The 23938-nt window shown below is 37.9% G+C and overlaps 1 protein-coding gene across 2 annotated transcripts in view; it reads left to right on the forward strand.

The window, feature by feature from the left end:
- ZCWPW2 (zinc finger CW-type and PWWP domain containing 2) overlaps positions 1-23938 on the forward strand; it is a 208037-nt gene that overhangs the window by 71657 nt on the left and 112442 nt on the right. The window contains exons 1-4 of one of the 2 annotated variants that reach the window (XM_051858902.2): positions 5578-5686; positions 5841-5932; positions 14204-14550; positions 21772-21931. In XM_051858902.2, coding sequence (XP_051714862.1) covers positions 14264-14550; positions 21772-21931 — 447 coding nt within the window. In that variant the 5' untranslated portion in view covers positions 5578-5686; positions 5841-5932; positions 14204-14263. Of the gene's footprint in view, positions 1-5577; positions 5687-5840; positions 5933-14203; positions 14551-21771; positions 21932-23938 lie in introns of those variants that run through there. The other variant, XM_051858906.2, reaches the window with a different exon arrangement.

Below are 23938 nucleotides of genomic sequence, written 5' to 3' on the forward strand. Positions count from 1 at the left end.
TTAATCATTAAAGGAACAACAGAAGTCACTGTGCACTTACTCTCCATGTAGGACCTCTGTCCTTAATGAGTTGTAGTATGAGAATTAACTGTAGGCTGGTGCCGCGGCTCACTAGGCTAATCCTCCGCCTTGCAGCACCAGCACACTGGGTTCTAGTCCCAGTTGGGGCACCGGATTCTGTCCCGGTTGCCCCTCTTCCAGGCCAGCTCTCTGCTGTGGCCAGGGAGTGCAGTGGAGGATGGCCCAAGTACTTGGGCACTGCACCCCATGGGAGACCAGGATAAGTACCTGGCTCCTGCCATCGGATCAGCGTGGTGTGCCGGCCTCGGCGGCCATTGGAGGGTGAACCAACGGTAAAGGAAGACCTTTCTCTCTGTCTCTCTCTCTCACTGTCCACTCTGCCTGTTAAAAAAAAAAAAGAATTAACTGTAAAACTTTTTCTCAAATAATACTTGATGGTTTATGTGTGTGCGGGGGTAAAAATTGTTGAAATCTTTACTTAGTATAGAGTTGTTCTTCTGTATATAAAGTTAATTTTAAAAAGCATCTTAATGAAGAATGGGATGGGAGAGGGAATAGGAGGTAGGATTAGAGTGGGGGTGATAGAATGGGTTTGGGGGGAAGAATCATTATATTCCTAAAGCTATACCTATGATATTTGTATTTGTTAAATAAAAGCTTTAAAAAATTAGATTCTTACATCTCACCATTCATAAACACACAAAATATTTCAGATGGATTAAATTCCTAAATGTAAGAAATAAAACAACAAATATGTTAGACAAGAATGGGAGATTTTCTCTAAAATCTTAAGGTACACAAACTTCTTTTCAATAAGTCATATAAATATTTTAAATTTCTGTATGGTAAATACACAAAAATCATGATAAAAACTATGATAAACTGCATGAAAATGCAACTTCAGTAAGGGTATTTCATAAAGTTAATGGGAAATGGAATTAAAAGATAAGTTTATTATTTATGAATTTTAAAATTCAAAGTCAGTTCAGTGCTTCAAGAAATTTTAAGTTGTGAAAATTTAAGAAATCAACATTCTCTATTTACTGGATAAATGTGATATCACTTTTTGAGACTGCTTGGCATTTTACTGAATACCCTACTAAGGATGACCACTGTGTTTGAACTGTATAGTGTTACCTGAGTGACCATGTTTGTGTATGTATTAAATTTTCGATATGAGAAAGTAAATTATGATAAAGAACTTATAAGTTATGCATTCTTATTTCCTATGAAGATAAATCTCTTTTACAAGTTTTCATTAAGTTACTATCACATAGAAGACAATTTGGATTTGTCTTGATCTGTCATGAATGTCTTTTAACCATTTTTTAGTAAACTCACTCTGATAGAGTTTTTCCCCAGGGACTCATTACAATTTTTTATGTAAATTTTACTGAACATTTAACAAATCTTCCTAATTAAATGTGAAGACAGAATTTTTATCAGACTCAATTGACATTTTCCCTATTTAAAAACATAAAAGTAAAAAATTTCCAAGAACACTCTTATGCTTATTCTTTTTTTTTAAATTCTGCCAGAAGTTTGCTACCTATATACATATCAAAATCATTTGAGGGTTTGTTTCTTTTTAAAATTCTAATCTTGCTGCTAGTCTTAGATGTTGTTACAGCACATCTGGGATGATTTTAAAAATTCTGCATTTTAAAAATGCTTCACATATTTTAATGAAAATCCAGTGTTGAGAGCCATTGGATAAAACATTGTAATTTCTCCAGTTGGATATGTATCTTTCAAAGTTTTACTTAACTTAGGTCATTTGCTAATTTTATACTGCTTTATGTATTTAAACCCTAACGATATATTTCATTGTAGAAAAATTATCATGATTGTTGGTATTAAAAAAAATAAACCAAGACACTCCACTTTTCCATTCTTTTCTCATACTCTTCTTGTCAGTTTCTTTTCTATAAGTTAGACATCTACTTTAATGTGATAATATCTGTGAAAGTATGTTGATTTTTCAACCTGTTGGAAATTTTACTCTTAGGAATTTATCATTTGAATATCTAGAAATGTATTCAACAATTTATGAATAAGGATGAGAGAAAGAATGTACTTATCTTCTTCATCATCACTCTTAGCTCACAATATATACAGAATGAAGATGTATTGGTTATGGGAAGCAGTCCACACAGCAGACTCATAAAATGACAATTGCTTTAAATAACACTCTAACCTCAGAATCAGCCCTTAAGGTCCTGGTCTGGCTGAAAAGCTGGTGAGAACATTTCAGGCATGGAAAGCCAAGACACTGTGGCAAAAAATGTTCTATGTGAAGGATCTCTGTGAGTGAGACCCCAGTGGAAAGAAGTGGCCATCAAAGAAGGATGCACTTTTCTCTAAAGGGAGAAGAGAGCTTCCACTTTGCTTATGGCCTTGGCTAAATACTGACGGAGTTTGTGAATTCAAAAAGCTTCCATAGTCCAGGCTGCTTATGTCAAGAGCCTCAGGTGATTGCTGACATCATGCATAAGAGTGTCAATTGTTAAATTAACAACAAGAGTCACTGTGCACTAACTCCTCACGTAGGACCTCTGTCCTCAGTGAATTGTATTATGAGAGTTAACTGTAAAACTAGTTCAGATAGTTTTTCTGCGTATATGTGCACATGTGTTGCAAATTGTTGAAATATTTACTTATTGTGGAGTTGGTCTTCTGTGTACAAAGATAATTGAAAACGAATCTTAATGGAGAATAGGCCTGGGAAGGGGAGAGGGAGGAGGAGGAGGGGTGGGAGTGTGGTGGGAGGATGAGAATGGTGGGAAGAATAACTATATTCCTAAAGTTGTATTTGTATTTCTTTAAAGATAAATAAGTAAATAGATAAAATAAAATAAAGGTGTGTTGGTTTGCTGGCTGAGTAACAAAATTATTCATCCAGGGTTATGTATAATAATAATCCTGAGAAATTTAAATGTCTAGCTAAATGTGTATCATTAAAATAATTTTTACATTTGTAACAAAGAACTATGCCCTTATTAAAAATTATATTATAAACAATATTTTATGTAACTGAAAAACATTCACAACATATTATTTGGTGAAAAAATGAAAACTGTACTACAGAATTTCAATTTCTACATCAAAAATATGTGCAGAGTACCAGTTTGGGGAATGTAATTTGCCAGATATGGTAATAGAAATCCCATAACATGAATACTCTTAGCCTACCATCCCTGTTACATCTAACCAGAAGTGCTAAAAGCCAAAAATTTTTGCTTGGATAACCAGCCAAAAAGAAAGCAAGAAAAATTACCAAGGTCCAGAAGAAAACAAAGAGAACTGTAAACTAGATCCTAATGATCTTTCTGCAGCATCAGTTGTAGTATCTGACTGTATTTATTTGAATATTTATTTGAATCTTTTTTTAGTCTAGTTAAAAGTTTGTCAATTTTATCTTTACAAAAAACCACTGCTTCATTTCAATTATCTTTTTTTAAAGCTTTATTTATTTATTTGAAAGTCAGAATTGTAAAGAGAGAGAGAGAGAAAGAAAGAGATCGTCATCCTCTGGTTCACACCCCAGGTGACCACAATGACCAGGGCTGGGCCAGGCCGAAGCCAGGGAACCAGAGCTTCTTCAGAGTCTCCTACATGGGTGGCAGGGGCCCAAACACTCGGGCTGTCTTCTGCTGGTTTCCCCAGGCCACTAGCAGGGAGCTGAACCAGAAGTGGAGCGGTTGGGACATGAACCTACTCCCATGTGGGATTGCTATGCCAGAACACCAGCCCCACTTTTCTATTTTCTTAAGTTTCTGTTTCATTTATTTATTGCTGATCTTTGTTATTTCTTTCCTTCTACTAATCTTGGGTTTGATTTGTTCTTTTGTACTTCTTTGAGATGCACCATTAGCTTGTTAATTTGAAATATTTTTATTTTTGCATGCTGGCACCATGGAACATGGGGTTAAGCCATGGCCTGCATTTGAATCCCAGCTGTTCCACTTCCTATGCAGCTCCTTGCTAATACATTTGGTAAGGTAGTGGAAGATGAAGAAAGTGCTTGGGCCCCTGCCACCCATTTGGAGATCTGGATAGATTTCCAGGCGCTTGGCTTTAGCCTGTCCCAGTCCTGGCCATTGCGGCCATTTGGGAAGTGAACAAGCAAATGGAAGACTTCTCCACTTCTCTCTCTGTAACTCTGCCTTTCAAATAAATAAAATAAATTTTAATAAAAATAAATTCTATTCTTTGATGTAAGTAGTTATTGCTATAAACCTCTCTCTTAGTAATGTTTTGGCTGTGTCCTATAAGTTTATTTAGTTGTATTTTCATTTTCACTTGTTTTAAGAGTAGTTATATTCTGGTTGGTTTCTTCTGTGACCCATTGTTTGTTCAGAAGCATGTTGCTCATTTGCCATTTATTTGTATTAGTCCCCAAAATATTCTTGTTGTTGATTTCTAGTTTTATTCCATCATAGTCAGAAAAGATACATTATATAATTTTGATTTTTAAAAAAATTTATTGAGACATGTTTTGTGCCTAATGTATGGTGTATCCTAAAGAAAGTTCCATATACTGATGAAAAAAATATGTATTCTGCAGCTGTGGGTGAAAAGTTCTTTAAATGTTTGTTAGTTCCTTTTTTAAAAAAGATTTATGTATTTATTTGAAAGCCAGAGTTAGAGAGAGAGAGAGAGAGAGAGAGAATCTTCCTCTGCTTGTTCACTCCTTAGATGACTGCAAAGGCCAGAGCTGGGTTAGCTCAAAGCCAGGAGCCAGGAGCTTCATCTGGGTTTCCCACCAGGGTGGCAGGGTCCCAAACACTTAGGCCATCTTCTGCTGTTTTTCCCTGGCCATCAGAAGGGACCTGGATCAGAAGTGGAGTAACCAGGACATGAACTGTATGGGATGCTGGCATCATGGCGGTGGCTTTACCTGCTACACCACAATGTAGACTGCCGTTAAATTCATTTGGACTATCATATGGTTTGACTCCACTGTTTCTTTTTGATATTTTTCGTGTAGATAATATGTACAATGATGAAAGTGGAGTATTGAAGTCCCTCATTTTTATTTTTTTGGAGCCTATCTCTTTAGATTTAATAACATTTTCTTTCTTTTTTTTTTTTTTTTTTTTTTTTTTTTTTTTTTTTTTTTTTTTGACAGGCAGAGTGGACAGTGAGAGAGAGACAGAGAGAAAGGTCTTCCTTTTGCCGTTGGTTCACCCTCCAATGGCCGCCGCGGCCAGCGCGCTGCGGCCGGCGCACCGCGCTGATCCGATGGCAGGAGCCAGGAGCCAGGTGCTTTTCCTGGTCTCCCATGGGGTGCAGGGCCCAAGCACCTGGGCCATCCTCTACTGCACTCCCTGGCCACAGCAGAGGGCTGGCCTGGAAGAGGGGCAACCGGGACAGAATCCGGCACCCCGACCGGGACTAGAACCCGGTGTGCCGGCGCCGCTAGGTGGAGGATTAGCCTAGTGAGCTGCGGCGCCGGCACATTTTCTTTCTAAAATTGCGCACATCAGCATTAGTTACATAAACATTTATATCATTGTATCATCTTGTTGAATTGATATCTTTTTTTTTTTTTTTAAGGGAAAAGGTTTATTGTTGGGTGAGGAAAACCTGACAGGCTGCCTCCCTGTTCATAAGAGAATGGCAGCCTGTACTGGGAGAACAGATCTTCTATAGCTTTGCAGAAGTAAGGAAGTGGGAGAACCAAATCTCGTTAGGGTGGGGGTGGAGCTGATGCTTGTGATTGGGCCATTTGGTCACCTGACTTCTAGTAAGCCAGGCTGGGCTTACGAAGATGGCACCATTTACTAACATTCCCCCATTTTGTTTTTTTTATAAAGCAAGTGTTGTATGGGATTACATCGGCCACAAAAGTCCAGTGGGGTGGAGAGACAATGATCTGTCTTCTAGAGCTGCTTCCTGCTGACATGGGGTAATGAGTTACTCTCCACTGGCTTGGGGTGATGTCTAAAGTTGTGATGTCCTGGGTGGGGAGCCAAGTATATCCCTGTAGTAGCATTTGATTGACTTCTTGGTTGGCAAAGGGTTTGGTTCATTCTATGATCACTTTCTGAAAACACTTAAACAGACAATGTATAAAAGCCAGAGTGAGAACAGTAGCCAGTGGTCCTAGGAGCAGCATTAACCAAGTGATGAGGGAACTCCATAGAGAGAGAGAGAGAGGAAGAGTTCATAGAAAAAGTTCTGAATAATCATACAATGTTAAGTGGGGGAGTGGACTATCAATACACATGGGTTGGGAGTAGAACCATTCATGTAAGACTAGAGGGTATGATTACAAAGGAATGAGGCCCCAAGTGAGCTAGACAGAGTCTAGAACAAAAGACAGAGTCATTGTTAGAAGACCTAAGAAAGGTGCTGTCTAAACCACAAGCAAATTTTCCCATTGAGAGGCAGATAGAAACTGACAGAAGAGGCTTGATAATATCCAGGTAGGCTTTAAGGCCTTGTCAGTAATGAAGCCCAGACCTATTTATTTCTTTACATGGGGTACATTATAAGGGAGGTGTGAACCTCCTTGGGGAAGGTACCTTGTTGACTTCCATTACCTAGCTGGCCTGGGAGGAGAGCTGGCCAGGTGAAGGCAGGTGGCATTTCTAACAGGAAGTTTATAGTTCTGCCTGCAATGTTGCTGACCTTACTTGGCTATCCCCTCAGCAGTGGTGGTTACTTTGGAAGCTGGGCAGAATGAAGGGCTTTTCAGCTTAGAACCAACAAGGTCTAGGGCTCTGATCTGGGCGTCCTTTGACTCCAGGGCATTTCCGATTCCAGTGATCCAACTCTTGGCTGGCAGAGCTGCCAGGGCTCTTCATGAGCTGACTTCTGTTAAAACCCTGGCTTTCCATGTAAACCAATGCAGTGGACTGGCCTGTTGGATCTCCTTGATGGCAGATCACTGTGTAGAGCAGCCATTAACTGGCCTGCCACCTATCTGTATATTGCTTCTGGGGCCTAGCTTTCTTTTCCTCCTGGTTTTGTTAAAGTAGACCAGAGGAAATTTTTAAGAGCATGCAAGTCAAGGGGGTGCTCAAGTCCCGTCTCTAAACTTTGATGGTCTAAACTAGAAGTCTATGGTAGGATTTTACAAAACATTTATCCTTTTTAGGCCTCTGGGCCTTTCTCATTAAGATAATCATCATGTCTGGTAACACAAGATCATTAGAATTTTTAACTTTTGGACATTTGTATCAGTAGAATTTTACATTATCATAACTTAAAATTTAGCACCACTTCACATCTTGATAGTACCTGTAATGTAATCCAAATAGCCTGATTAGTTGGTGTCTATACAAGATGAGAGACATATATACTTTGATATTCGCAGGGGCCCAATTGGAAGTATCAAAGTCCAAAGAATTTTGGACTTGGATTTTTTTTGAATGCCTGTCAATAATGCCAAAGAGGTTGAAAATATCTAGTAGAAGTAGGATCCCTTAACATCATAACATAAAATAGACCAGATTTGATAATTGATACAAAGTGATTACTCAATAGATTACTTCAAATCTGTATTTAGTTGTTTCAAAAATGAGAAATAAAACCTTAAGTTTAAGAGCTAGTCCTTGAAACCATACCCCATAATTTGGAATAGTTTTTTTTTAATAAAGTCAGAAATATGGAAGAAAGAATAGCTTACTGGAACTGGCTAAAAAACTGACAGAGAGTCATTAATTAGACAAAACTATCAAAAGGAGATGCTGCAGGTTTTAAACAGATTTTTAAGATGATTTCAAAATATTATAAAAAACTTCATTGCTTTAACAGAGAATCAGATTCTATGTCACATAATAGCTTTTGCTTTCTACCTGCTGATTGCCTTGATTTATGTTTTGAAATAACCCCTTAGAAATCTCTAAATGAAGACATTTTCTAAATAAAATAACACATCAAATTTCAACCTTAATTATTTTCAAGCAGTGTTAAACTATTTTCATATGGACAATTTATGAAAGCATGTCAGCAAACTCAAGTAGTTTTTCTATAGAATATAAGTTGCCTAGAGTACCAGTGTTTACATTTAGACACATTCATCTTATTTGCTTTACCCAATTTACATTTAGCAATTATACCTGGACAACTGAAGATGCTGGCATTACATTATACCTCTATCTGATTTAAGGTCAAAATTACACTCATATGGGATTCTACTCCTTTTATAAAACTCTAACTCTAAATCAGTGACGTTAAACCAGAGACTGCGAAGTCCACCTTGGGGGCTATAATGAGTACTGATTACCCATTGCTATATCAGCAGAAACCTGTTAAAACAAATTGCAAAATAAGTTTGGCAAGTTATGGTTTACCATTATGTTAGGTTTTATGGGAGAGGGCATCCATCAGAGCAGATGGGCGCCCCTCCAGAGATTCCTAAGGAGAATCTGATAGGTGATAGAATAAGGGGCTGTTATGGAAAAGGAGATATGTCTGGAAATAATAATTAATCCAGTGAGCCTGCTGGTTTGAAGGGCTAGTGGTCTTGTTCATTATTTCATATATGTTGAGAGAGATATATGGGTATAGATTTTTTGAAATTTCTCTTAGGACTTTATGGCCCCCCTGGTGCAGTGCAGAACAGATGCCAAAGTGGCTAGGTTAAAAGAGAGGGAGTGGCAGAATAGAGGAGGAAGGTTTAGGAAGAGAGAGAGGCAGTTTTGGCTGTTAACCCAGAGCTAACGAATGAAATATCAACCAGGCCAGATGGTGGTGTAGAAAAAGATGAGGCATTTTTCTTTAAGCTCAGGGGTCAAGATGTCTCTCAAAACTCTCTCACTGGCTGTGGGGTCCAGATGTGCACTGAAGCCCATAGGGAAGGGAAGAAAGTGGGGGTGGGATTAGCATGTATCACCCACTTTCACTCAGCCTTCTACATCTGTAACCTTGGGTATATTTGTTAGAATAACACCCACAGGGAGTGATTAGTTCTGTTTACCAGTGGTGTGCTAGACTGGGCCTCTGCCTAGTCAAATATATACTGTCAGTTTGTGGTTAGCAGTGTTGTGTTCTGGATCGCCCAGATAGAAAGAACCAGCAAGACTCACCAAAATGCAAAGAACAAAGGGACTTTATTTGTAGGTCCAGCATGCTGGGGCCTGGCCTCCCATGCACCGTAGTGCTGGGAGACCAAGAACCCCTTCTCTTTGTTCCCGTGGTTTTTATAGTCCCCGGGCAAACAAGTATTACGTCCTCATTGTCCTCATTCCTTTTTTCCATGCCCTGTTGGACCAAGGACGGCCCATATTATTGGTTGCCCCTACCTGGCCCTGCGGGACCAAGGACTGTCCAGTGTCAGGTTTCATCACAGCAGAAGCGTCCTGGCCTAGCCAGTTCCTTTGTCTTGTGAGAAGCCTGTCAAGGCGTGGCTCTGGCCTCTCACAGCAGAAGTCCAGGATCCTGAAGCAGCTCACATCCCTGAGGGAGAGCAAGTTCGACGTGAGCGCCTGGTCCCAGGTTTTGGCACCAATGGATGGAAAGGTCACCACAAAACACACCAAACACCGGAGTAAGGGAAAAGGCTTATTGTCGGGTGGGGAAAACCCAACAGGCTGCCTCTCTGTGCATGGGAGAACAGCCGAATTGCTCTCTTGGGCATTATATATTGATGTTTCCTTTTACAGTTTTTTTAAAAATCTGTTTGATAAAGTACAGGTATTCCAGTTCACTTTTGGTTTCCGTTTGCATGGGATATTTTTTCCATCCTGTTGCTTTCAATCTTGGTACTCTTTATATGACTATTAAGATTCTTGAAAGCAGAATATGGTTTGGTCTTTTTTTTAAGATTTATTTTACTTATTTGAAAGGCAAAGTGACAGAGAGAGGGGTGAAACAGAGAGATCCACTGGTTTACTCCCCACATAGGCATAATGGCCTGGGCTGTGCCAGGCAGAAGTCAGGAGCCCAGAATTTCATTCAGGTCTTCCACTTGTGTAACAGGTGCCCAAGTACCTGAGCCATCATCCACTGCTTTCTCAAGTGCATTAGCTGGGTGCTGGATCATAAACAGAGCAGCAACGACTCAAACTGGCACTCCAGTATGGAATGTGGCTGTCGTGAGTGGCAGCTTAACCCACTATGCCACAACAGCAGCCCCTTTAATCCACTGAGTGAGTCTGTCTTTTAGTTGGAGAATTTAATGCACTTACATTCAAGATTAATATCAGTAAGTAAAGACAGTTCTGTCATTTTGTTGATTTTCTTCTGTTTGCTTTGAATATCCTTTGTTCTTTTCTTCCTCTGTTGTTCATCTTAATAGTTTGGTCATTTCCTGTATTGATAAATTTTGTTTTCTATCTCTCATGTATCTGCTTTTCTAGTGGTTTTTATACTGTCATGTATTTTCATGATGACACTGATATTTATTTTGTTTATGGGTGTAGGGTTAATTCTTAAGTATCTTTAGTAAGACCAGTCTAGTATAGATGAATTTCTTTAATTTTTGCTTTCTTGGAAAATCCTTGTTTCTCCCTCATTCTTAAAGGATGATTTTCCTGGGTATATGTGGTTGGCAGTTTTTTTCTTTTACAACCTAGAGATTGTCATTCCATTCTTTATTGGCCTGTAATATTACTGCTGAGAGATTTTCTGTTAATCTAATTGGGGGTTCTCTTAAATGTGATTTTGCACTTTTTCTCCTGCAGTTTTTAGAATTATCTCTTGTGAAGTACTTTTGACAATTTGACTATAATGTGTCAATTGAGGATCTTTTCTGTTCATGTCTATTTGGTGTTCTGTGAGCTTCCTGCACCTGGATTCCCATGTCACTCCAAAGATTGGAGTAATTCTTAGCTATTATTTTATTGACTAGGTTTTTCTATGCCTTTCCCCTTTTCCTACTCCTCTGGGGATTCCCAAAATTCAAATAATTGTTCATTTATTGGTATTCCAAAGGTCTCAGGTATTGTCCTAGTTCCCTTTTCTTTTTAAAAAATTTTGTATTCTGGGATATTTCCCTTGATACAGTTTGATGTTGAGGCTTTTAACCGTATTGTTTTAATTTGAGTTACTAAATTCTTCATTGGGGGGGGGGGCAATGGTCAATTCCTTCTCTGAAGCAAAGCTACCATGCGTTTTCCAGGTAGCTGCCCTTCCTGGACTCCAACCCTATTATGATGTGGATCCCTCTAGTAGTGCCATCTGTGGGGCTCTGAGGCTCTCTTATTTACCTTTTCACCTGCAATGGAGATTTCCCATCAGCCATAAGACTATGGTTGTGATTGCCAGTTTGCTTTGTTCCTCTATGCTGCCAGCCCATGTTTCTGTCTCATGCAGGAGTGCTACATCTCCCTCGCTGAGTTCTGATGTTCTGCCTTGGGCATTCACCTCAAAATACAGCTTTTTGTTTTGGCTATTCTCTATGGAAGAAGCAGGTAACACAGCACCTCTATCTGGCCATCTTGAAATCTCCAAGACAACTACAAACTTGATATCAAAACCAAAGACAAAAGGACAAATGAAAATAATAGAGGAATATTTCATATGCACATATGAATAATCTAAAATAATTATTAATAAATGGAATATAACAGTATATTTTAAAGAAAAAAATTCATGAGGCATGACTAGGTAGGATTTACCCAGAATAAAGATATGGTTTATCATTCATAAATCCATTAATACAACATATTCAATTTTTTTTTTTTTGACAGGCAGAGTGTACAGTGAGAGAGAGATACAGAGAGAAAGGTCTTCGATTGGCTGTTGGTTCACCCTCCAATGGCCGCCGTGGCCGGCGTGCTGCGGCTGGCACACTGCGCTGATCTGATGGCAGGAGCCAGGTGCTTTTCCTGGTCTCCCATGGGGTGCAGGGCCCAAGCACTTGGGCCATCCTCCACTGCACTCCCTGGCCACAGCAGAGAGCTGGCCTGGAAGAGGGGCAACCGGGACAGAATCCGGCACCCCGACTGGGACTAGAACCCAGTGTGCCGGTGCCGCAAGGTGGAGGATTAGCCTAGTGAGCCACGGTGCCGGCCAACATATTCAATTTTAAAACATCTTAGAACACCTTGTATTCATCTCAATATATGCAGGAAAGCATTCAATGAAATTTAACTGTACTTCCTGGATAACAGTAGAAAAATCCTTTTAGTAAACTGTTAATTGAAGGAAGAAATTTTTTGTAAACTTTCATTCATTCCCACAATAAAATGCTACTAACATTAGACTTAGTATTCATGTATTAGAAGCCTTCTCTTTAAAATTAGAAAAAGATGTTATTATCATGGCTTCTATGACATATCTGCCCTAGCTAGCTAGCATGGTAAGATAATGTGCAAGTATTGAAAATAAAGAAAGTTATTAGGCACATACTCATACACAGAGGAAGGTACACCAAATGTAAAATGAGGGTCCAGCAAAGCTAAATGACTTGCTTAAGGATGTATATCTAATGAATAGCAGAGCCACCCACATAATCTGGCTCCCAAATCTTAATTCAACCACTTTTGCCCTACTTTGTGATAATCCAGAAAGTAGAGAAAAAGTCTATATACTCCACTTGCAATCCACAGTGCAGTCTTCCTCGTTATAAATTTTCCCACCAGTTAAAAATTTAGTCAAATTTTTAAAATATTAATATAATTAGGCAATTTTATATTTCTCTTCTACATTTTGCTCTTCTTATGTTTAGATTGCTCTACTTTTTCAATGGATCGACAGTGCTGTAGTGAATATTTTTTAATCTTTGTATAAATATGTTGGTCTCCTTTAAGTTCTTTTTCTTTGGACACATTCACATGAGTTAGCTTAATAGATTAAAAATTGTGAACTATGATACTATTAAAGCATATTGTCAAATTCTCAAAGCAATTTTCAGTGGCCCTGGTATATGACAAATGAAAGTAAGTAGTTTATAAATATATGATTAACTCATAAATTAAAGCCTTCTTTAAATGATGCTGATACTTGTAATGTTTTCCTAAACACGAATATGGTGTATCAAATAGCTTTTTAAATAATAGGCTTTGCATTGCAAAATAAGTTGCTGATAATTAGTTTTACTTATATTTTAATTACATTAATTAATATACATATTGCTATTATTATTGAGGCTGAAATTTTAGAACTTAATCATGTAATTCTAATTTGTATTGTTAAAATTTTATACTAAAAAGCTGAGAAAAATTTGAATTAATCATGGATAAAAGGGTCTGCGCCGCAGCTCACTAGGCTAATCCTCCACCTTGCGGCGCCAGCACACCGGGTTCTAGTCCCAGTCAGGGCACCGGATTCTGTCCCGGTTGCCCCTCTTCCAGGCCAGCTCTCTGCTGTGGCCTGGGAGTGCAGTGGAGGATGGCCCAAGTCCTTGGGCCCTGCACCCCATGGGAGACCAGGAGAAGTACCTGGCTCCTGCCATCGGATCAGCGTGGTGCGCCGGCCGCAGCGTGCCGGCCGTGGCGGCCATTGGAGGGTGAACCAATGGCAAAGGAAGACCTTTCTCTCTGTCTCTCTCTCTCACTGTCCACTCTGCCTGTCAAAAAAAAAAAAAAAAAAAAGGATAAAAGGCAAAACTGTAAAAATAATTTCCTTTAATGTTTTAAAAGAAATTTCAAATGTTTATATTGTGAAATATTTTGCTACATTTCATTTTTTCTGAGATTTAAGAAAATCAAGAATCTTCAAGTTTCACTGTATATAATCTCAAGAGGTACTATGTCTAATGTGTAAGATCATAGAATTTAGAAACAAGTTCCTTCATTTAAATATCAACTTTTTGTTGTACTACCTCTGGGACCTCATAAAAATGTATTTTTTAGCTTCTTTTTTTCTTTGTGGAAACAAGCATAATAAGCTGTTGGGAAGACTATGAGCTGTGCACATAAAGTACTTAGCATAATAATTGGTGCATAGTCAGCATTTAATAAAGCTTAACTTTGTAACTACATCTACCAGGTTTATAATAACAGAATTACAGCTAACTGCTGTTCTCTTCCGCTCCATTTTACTTTTCTTGTTTTGTTTTGTTTTGTTTTGTTTTTGCTCAGATTGATTAATATTTCTATTTTGCTCCTTTCTTTCTATGTGGGTAGAAACATAACTTGTCCAACATACTCATGTATAGTCTTTGTAGGACAGAGAGGGAATTGGCAAAAACTTCATCAAAGGGGTATTTCTCTGATTTTGGTTTGAAATTTCTTTTCTTATACTCTTGAATCTTTAATCTTTTATTTTACTCTTTCTTATTTTCCAGATTAAATGCATTAATGGAAAAAAATTAGATGGTAAGATAATTGAATATCTTAGCAGTACAATGGATTCTTCAGTGGAGAACAACATATATGTAAACAAAATATGGGTTCAGTGTGAAAATGAAAGTTGTTTGAAGTGGAGACTGTTGTCAAGTGAGGATGCAGCCAAAGTTGATCACAATGAACCTTGGTATTGCTTCATGAACGCTGATACGAGGTATAACAAGTGCTCTATTTCTGAAGAAGATTTTCCTGAAGTGTCTCAGCTTCATCAAAGTGGATTTAAGATAGTCTATTCACAGCTCCCTCTTGGAAGCCTTGTTTTGGTAAAATTAAAGAACTGGCCAAGGTAAGGTTTGTGTTGTTTTATAATAAACTGTTGGGGGTGTAGTCATGCTTTGTTTCTGAATTTTTAAAATCTTTTTCAAGAATCTTTTCAAGAATCAATGATTTGTCTGTTATTTATTTACTTTCCTATGTATTTATTTCTGATCTCCTATGCATTTATTTGACCCCTACTTCTTTAAGTTTAATTCATTCTTTTTGCAGTTTCTTAAATTGGGAACTTGGCTACCTGAATTCAAACCTTTTTTTTCCCCTTCCATAAATAGGCAGTTGCAATCATAAATTTATGAGTAGTGCTTTAGCCAGATATCACAAATTTTGATATTACACATTCCATTATTCAATTTGAAATACTTTCTAGTTTTCTTTGTGAATTCTTCCTTGAAATGGGTTATTTAGAAGTGGATTTTTAGGGGCCATTGCTGTGGTGCAGCAGGTTAAAGCCCTGGCCTGAAGTACCAGCATCCCATAAGGGCACCGGTTCTAGTCCCGGCTGTTCCTCTTCTTTTCCAGCTCTCTGCTATGGCCTGGGATAGCAGTGGAGGATGGTCCAAGTCCTCGGGACCCTGCACTCACGTGGGAGACCTGGAGGAAGCTCCTGGCTCCTGGCCTCAGATCAGTGTAGCTCCGGCCATTGCAGCCATTTTTAGATATTGTTTTATTACTTTGCTTTTAAAATCTTTAATCACTTACTTAGCTTTTCTAGTTCTAATTTATACATTTTCATTACCCACATTATTAATTTCCATTAACTTGACTTGAAATCTCAGGTGCAATTTTGATCTCTTTTAAGACCATGACTCTAGTAATCTGTCAATTTTTTTGTAGGGATGTTACTCATTTTTTGCTATAATAACTTTGTATTAGATTCTAGTATGATCCTTTCTTATTGCATACTTTTACATGAAATGAGTCCCAGATGTTTGAGAAAGGAAAAGGAAATTAGAATAAGTTTTTTTTTTTTTTTTTAGTCCATTTCCCCTCTGTTGCTTATATTTGATCATTCCTCTTTTTCTATCTTTAAGTTTACTCTCATATCCATTTAAATCTGTTTAGGAAGTTGTTTTTGCTGCTGCACCAGAGGGATATGGAGAACACTTCTTTGGTACTGCTGGGTTGGAGTGGAAGTATAGGATCCTCACCTAGCTTCCACTGATTAAGGGAAAGGTAATCTTCATTACCACTGGGTAGGGGTGAGGGCTTAGATGCCCTCAATACTGACTGGATGGGTAGGGTGTCTTATTACTCATTCCAGGTAACCTCCACTGATACTGTAGAGGGAGGATCTTGTTAGCATTGATAAGTGGCAAAAATCCAAGCTTTCCCATAGTCCCCTGTGCCACCAAATGAGAAGGTAGAGAGAGAGTGCTACATTACTACTGGGTAGTTTGAATTCTGCTTAACACTGACCGTTGCTGATGGGGATAGGTGTGGAGACCATAGTTTGTGTGTGTGTATGATATTTGCCTAGAATAGAGCAATTGTTTTCTAAAAGATATCTGTCTTGCTAGACTGCCCTCTAACTTGGTTCTTAGGATAAACAGAGTTTGTTTGTACCCATTAGTGTTTCTTGCCTGCTAACTTCATTTGCACCAAGTCTAGGAATATATGAGGCAAAATAAAGCCCAGAGAATTCAATGTCAAGTCATTCTTCATGCCTCAAGGGCCCAGCTGGCCTATTTTCTTCTCTTTATCTTTCTGAGTTTTCTTGTGTTTATTTTATATGTAATATCTAGGATTATTAGGTATACCTAGGGGGAAGAATATAGAAAAATTATTCTATTTTGTCTAGAACCAGGAGTTTCAGAAAATATTTTTAAAAGCTTTTTTCCCTAATACATAACCCTAGAGGTCTTTTTATATTTTTTCTAAGTATCAAACATATGAGCTTGTTTTCTGAAATTTCGTAGATATTTTCTCCCCTCACTTTTATTGTGAATTTTTATTTGTTTAATTTTTAAACTTGATCGACTTTATTTTTTTAGCCATCTTTGGATTCAAAAGAAAGTACAGAATTTCCATAGATCCTCTCCAGCACACACACACACACACACACAGTAACTTTGCTCACCATCAATATCCTGTACCAGGGCAGGCACCGCGGCTCACTAGGCTAATCCTCCGCCTGTGGCGCCTGCACACCGGGTTCTAGTCCCAGTCGGGGCGCCAGATTCTGTCCCAGTTGCCCCTCTTCCAGGCCAGCTCTCTGCTGTGGCCAGGGAGTGCAGTGGAGGATGGCCCAAGTCCTTGGGCCCTGCACCCCATGGGAGACCAGGAGAAGCTCCTGGCTCCTGGCTTCTGATCAGTGCGGTGCGCCCTCCGCAGCACGCGCTGCAGCGGCCATTGGGGGGTGAACCAACAGCAAAGGAAGACCTTTTTCTCTGTCTCTCTCTCTCACTGTCCACTCTGCCTGTCAAAAAAAATATATCCTGTGCCAGTATGGTATATTTGTTATGATCTGTGAACTACAATTACACATCACTATCAACCAAGTCCATAGTTTACATTTGGGTTCACTCTTTGTTTTATACATTTTCTGTTTTTTTCTTTCTGTTAAAGATTTTTCAACTGATATTTAAAAGTGTACATATTTATGGAGTATAATGTAATGTTTTGATATATACATGGATTGCATAATGTTTAAATCAGGATAAACATAGTAATCCCCTCAAGTATTTATAAGCATTTATTGTGAAAACTTTCAGAATTTTTCTTTTAATTTAAAGAAAAAATATGTAGGGAGAATACATTATCTATAGTCACTCTACTCTGCATTAAAACCCCAGAACTTCTTTCTCCTATAGGACTATAACTAGTTCCTGCTAATCAATCTTTCTCTATTCCCCTCTATACCTGCTCTCCCCAACCTTGTAACCAGAGGCTACTCCCAATTGTATAAGGTCAACTCTTTTAGATTCCACATGTGAAATCATATAGGACTTGTCTTTCTGCACCTGACTTATTTCACTTAACATAATTACCTCCAGTTCCATCCATTTTGTTAAAAGTGACAGGATTTCAGCTTTTTAATGAATGAACTATATTTCATCTTGTATATGTACCATATATTCTTTATCCATTCATCAATTGATGGATAGTTAGTTTGTTTCTATTTCTTGGCCATTATGAATAAAAAATGAGCTATTTCACTGATGTATTTTATTTTTTTAATCCATACTTCTTTCATCCCTCCTAGCCTCTGGTATATACATAAATAAACATGGAGTGCAGATTTCTCTATGACAAAGGTTTCATTTGCCTTGTATGTATGTATGTGTGTATATATATATATATACACACTCATTAATGAAATTGTTAGATCTTAAAGTAATCATAATTCTTTGAGGAATCTTCAAATTGTTTTCTAGTAATTTAAAATTTCTACCGACAATGTGCAAGTGTTGCCTTTTTTACACATCCTCATCAATACTAGTTATCTTTTGTCTTTTCAATAATAACCATTCAAACTGGAGTGAGGTAATATTTCATTGTGGATTTAATTTGAATTTTCCTAATTATTTGCAGTGTTGAACATATTTTCATGTGCATGCTGACCATCTATATGTCTTTCCTTGAAAAAATGTTGATTTAGATCTATTGCCCATTTTAAATTGCATTTTTATCTATTTTATCAATTCTATTGAATTATTGAGATTCTTATATAGTCTGGTTATTAACCCCTTGTTAGATGTATTATTAGCAAATATTTTCTCTTATTCTGTAGGTTGTCTCTTCATTCTCTTATTGTTTCCTTTGCTGTGTAGAAGCTATTTACTATGATGAAATTTCATTTGTCTATTTTTACTTTTGTTGCCTCTGCTTTTTAATAAAATCCTTGCCTATTCTAATTTCCTGAAATATTGCCCCCATGTTTATTTTAGTAGTTTCATAGTTTCGGATACTAGTTAAGTAATTAATACACTTTGAGTGGATTGCTGTAAATGGCAGAAATAGGGGTTCAGTCTCTTTAGTATCTCTATATTTAGCCTCCTATTCCAATTTCCAAGTAACATTTATTGAAAAGACTGTCTTTCTCCAGTGCAGTTTTTGGCACCTGATATAGATATATTTATGTCTAGGCTGTCTAGTTCTCTTCCCTTGGACTATGTATATGCTTTTGTGCAAGTATCATGCTGGATTTGATTACAATAATTTTGTTGTATATTTGGAAGTCAGGTCATTTAATTGCTCCTCCTTTGATTTTCTCACTCAAGGTTACTTTGGATATTTCAGTTTTGTTTTTCAGTTCTGTGTGAATTTTAGGATTTTTTTTATAGTTCTATGAACAATATCATTGGTAATTTTATTAGGTATTTCACTGATGTATTTTATTTTTTCAATCCATACTTCTTTCATCCCTCCCTCCCTGCCTCTGGTATTTATCAGTCTGTGTTTAGATTTCTTTTTAGCTCCTGCATACTAGAGAAAATGTGGTATTTATCTTTCTTTTTCTGCTTATTTCACTCAGCCTGATGTCCTCCAGTTCCATCTATTTTTCTGCAGTTGATTGGATTTCATTCTTTTTTATAGGTGAATATTTCATTGTGTGTGTGTGTGTATATATATATATATATATATATATATATATATATATATGCTGCATTTGCTTTATCCACTCACCTGATGATAGCTACCTTCGTTGATCCTGTATCTTGGCTACTGAGAACAGTGTTGTGATAATATGGCAGAGCAGGTATCTCTTTAATACAAATTCATGTCTTTTGAATATATACCCAGTAGTGGAATAGATGGATCACATGGAAATTCTTTTTCTAGTTTTATAAGAAATTGTGTATTGTTTTCCACAGTGGTTTTACTAATTACATTCCCATCAACAGTGTGTAACAATTACCCTTTGTACACATCCTTGTCAGCATTTGTTAATTTTGTCTGTGTGATAATAAGCATTCTGACAGGGGTGATATTATCTCATTGGTTTTGATACATATTTCTCTATTGGCTAGCATTTTTTTCATATATTTGTTGGTCATTTGCATTTATCCTTTGAAGAACAGTCTATTCAGGTCCCTTACTCATTTCTTAACTGGAATGATTGATGTTTTGGTTATTGAGTTTTTTAAACTCCTGATATATTCTACATATTAATCCTTTGTCAGATAAGTAGTTTGTAAATATTTTCTCCCTTTAGTCAAATGTCTCTTCACTCTATTGACTGTTTCCTTTGATGTGTAGAAGCTTTAGTTTGATATGATCCTATTTGTCTCATTTTGCTGCTTGTGCTTTTGGGATCTTATCTGAAAAATCAATGCCTACACAAATGACTCTAAGTATTTCTCCTCAATTTTCTTCCACAGTTGCATGTGTTATTTAGTTCTTTGATCCACCTTGAACTGATTTTTCTTTATGATGACAGATATCTTATCTAATTTTATTCTTCCATATGTATACATCCAGGTTTGCCAGCCCTGCGTTTTGAAAAGACTATTCTTTCTCCAATTAATGTTCTTGGCACTTTAGTAAAAAATTCAGAAAATTGTATGTTTGCAGATTAAGCTCTGAGCTCTCTGTGCTATTACATTTATCTATGTGTTGGTTTTTATACAAGTACCATGCTTTTTAAATCACTTTATGTTGAGGAGGGGTTGCAAGCAAAGGACAGATAGGACACGGGAACTCTTCCTCTGAAAAGCACCACCAGACAATCCCAGTATATTTCTTTATTGACCGTGATTACAGCAGCCATTCATACAACACATTTGCATGTTCATATAACTCTAAGATTTCTTTGAAACATGTTTAGCAAGACATTAGATAAGCATGTCTGGGAGCAGCTGCATGTCCTTGTGGGAGCCAATATTACCATAAGGGCTCAGTGCTCTTCTGTTAGTAGGTCATGTACTGTGCTTAATCAGTTTCTGCAGTCATACCCTGTATCCAGGAGGATGTGTTCTCACTGAGGGTGCTCTGGAAGAAACCTTGTTCCCCATATTCTGTGGCTGCGCCCCAGGCTGGAAGGATGTATCCTCACTGAGGGTGCTTTGGCAGAAGCTATGTTCTCTACAACTATATCGTTAGATTTTTAGTATGCTTTGAAGTCAGGTATTGTGATACCACCAGCTTGATTTCTGACCCCCCCACCCAAAGATTGCTTTGGCTACATTGGGTCTTTTGTGGTTCCATATGACAATGATTTTTTTTTCTAATTCTGTAAATAATGTAACTGCTATTTTGATAGAGATTGTATTGAAATAAAAAGAGATTGTACTGAATCTGTAGATTGATTTAAGTAATTAGAACATTTTACTGATATTTAGTTTTTCAATCTTTAAGCAAGAATCTTTCCTTTTTGTGTGTGTGTTTTTGAGATTTCTTTCATATGTATTTTAATTTTTTTCATTGTAGAAATCTTTCACTTCTTTGGTTAAACTTATTATTAAATATTTAATGTTTCTGATATCTAGTGTGAATGAAATTTCTCATTTGAATTCTCTATAAGCAATGTTATTATTGGTGTATAAAACTCCTACTTTTTTTTTAAAGATTTATTTAATTTATTTGAAAGAGTTACAGAGAGAGGTATAGACAGAGAGGTCTTCCATCCAATGGTTCACTTCCCAGATGGCCGCAACAGCTGGAGCTGCGCCAATCCGAAGCCAGGAGCCAGGAGCTTCCTCTGGGTCTCCCAAGTGGGTGCTGGGACCCAAGGACTTGGACCATCTTCTATTGCTTTTCCAGGCCTTAACAGAGAGCTGGATAAAAGAGGAGCAGCCAGGACTAAAACCAGTGCCCAAATGGGATGCCGGTGCAGGTGGAGGATTAACCTATCACGCCACAGTGCTGGCCCCAGGAAATACTACTTTTAGGAGACCATGCCAGTGTGTTAACATTTTGGTTAGAGTTAATTCAACTCTACCATGAATCTAGTGAATCATTTTTTCTTTTATCTTTCCTAGCAATGTAACCAAATGACCCTGAAGCATTCTTTTATTTTATATTTTTTTCATTTCTATCTGTATCTTAAATTTTGTGACTATTTCAAATTTTCTATAACTATAAAGATAAAACTTAATTACTTGTGTCAAATGAATATCCTACTGTTAGAAGATATAAGTAGGAATATATTCATGCTTTGTGAAAAAAGTCATTAAAATTCAAAGGAAGAAATTTAATATATGAGTGTGACAGATGTGTCTGCCTTTAGAAGTGTTGATCTCTGCTGTTAGAAAGCATCATAATAATTAAAAAAAATTTTTCCTTTTGAAAGTTGGCCAGGGATACTTTGCCCTGATCCTCTTAAAGGGAAATATGTAACTTACGACTTGGATGGAAATGTTGAACAATATCACATAGAATTCCTCGGTGATCCTCATTCAAGATCATGGATAAATGCAACATTTGTTGGACATTGTAGTATCACTCTAAAGGTAGGTTCAGTAATATCAAACTTTATTATTCTTGCACTTGTTTGTAATTATATTCGTATTCATCTCAGCTCTCAAAAAGTATATTATTACTTATTATTAGAAAAACATTAGCAAAACAATGTATATGATTTGCCTTAATTCAAATATTTGTATTTTAAAGTGCCTTTTTCAAAAAAAATATAAATACAGAAATGCTGTAGGAGTGTTAAATTTTATTTTTCTAATGGCAATATAGTAAAAATCAGTTGAAGGTTTTACCTAATTGCTCTTTGAAACAATTTTAAGATTATCAGTTGGTAAGTTTTTAATTCACTTTAAGTTGTACCCCTAGCTCACAGGGAAAAGTAATTATGGAATGCAAACATCTTTTGAAATTTCAAATGGAATATTTCACTATACTAACTACTTCAGTATCTTTTTTAAAACTCATTCTAAACTTTAAATCCCACAGTACAATTAGTGAATAGATTGGATTCTCAGATTGATGAGAATAAGTTAACTGAACTAGATTCATTTCCAAAGGTTTGATTTAATAAGTGTAAATCAATTCAGTTATCTGCATATTTATTATAATATCGAAACTTTTCATTTTGAACCATATTGTTTTTAAAACCTGAATTAAAAAAAGTAGGTGTCAGAAATGTGGATACCTGGCTTGCACCACGGCTCAATAGGCTAATCTTGCACCTGCGGAGCCAGCACACTGGGTTCTAGTCCCTGTCGGGGCACTGAATTCTGTCCCGGTTGCTCCTCTTCCAGTCCAGCTCTCTGCTGTGGCCCGGGAGGGCAGTGGAGGATGGCCCAAGTGCTTGGGCCCTGCACCCACATGGGAGACCAGGAGGAAGCACCTGGCTCCTGGCTTCGGATCAGCACAGTGTGCTGGCAGCAGCGCCGGCCGCAGTGGCCACTGTGGGGTGAACCAACGGAAAAGGAAGACCTTTCTCTCTGTCTCTCTCTCTCTCACAGTCCACTCTGCATGTAAAAAAAAAAATGTGGATACTTGAAATATGCATTTATCCTAGTGGTTGGGAAACCCTCTCCCACATCAGAGTTTGAGTCCTGGGGACCTGGGCCTGGACTGCGGGGGGAGAAGGGGGAGTGACAGGGTGGCGCAGGCGTCAGGGTGACAGGTGGGGCAGGCGGGGTGGGCTTTGCAGGGCAGCGCGCATTACTGGGGGCTGGGAGGAAGCTGGCCCCGGGCTCCTTGCCTGTGGCGGGCTGGAGCGGTGGTCTAGCTGCCCACCCCCCAGCTGAGGGCTCTTACTGCCTGATCCGAACTCCTGGCCCGCCCCTACTCTGAACCCCGCTGTTGCCGGCCCTCACTGGACCCCCCAGCCCTGGGCTCCGCCTTGTGTGGGGGGCCAGGTGAGGACCTGTTGATTCCCAGTGCTGCAGGGTGCCCGTGCCCCTTCCTTGCCCACAGCCATTACTCTGAGGTTTCCACATCGAGGAGCATCCGTACCAAGGCAATGTAACTTGATTTTTGGTCAATTTGTTTTAAGCGCTTTGTCACCAATAAAATATTAATAAACACACACACACACAAAATGTGACTCATCTTCACATTAATTCATACCCTGGGAGGCACTGGCAGTGGCTCAGGTAATTGAGTTCCTGAAGCCCAGGTCAGATACATGGATTGAAATGCCCAGCTGTTGTGGCATTTCAGGAGTGAGCCAGCAGATTGTAGCTCTCACTACAATCTGTGTCTGTCTCACTTTCTATCTCTCTGTCTTTGTTGCTCTGTCTCTCTGCCTCTCAAATAATAAATAACTATTTTTTACACGTGCGGATAAGTGTTGACTCAATTTAAATGGTTTCTCTTACATAGTGAGTAGTACACATATTCAGTTATGCATATAAATGTGTGCCTATTTAAAACATACAATCTAATCCATAATAAAATTAATCTTTGGAAATTTGAAGTAATTGGATTTTTATTTTATCTTTGGCATAAATAGTATTTTTTAAAAAAATTTATGTTTTATTAATTTACTTGAAAGGCAG

Source organism: Oryctolagus cuniculus, chromosome 4 (assembly GCF_964237555.1).
Source record: "Oryctolagus cuniculus chromosome 4, mOryCun1.1, whole genome shotgun sequence".
Taxonomy (NCBI): domain Eukaryota; kingdom Metazoa; phylum Chordata; class Mammalia; order Lagomorpha; family Leporidae; genus Oryctolagus; species Oryctolagus cuniculus.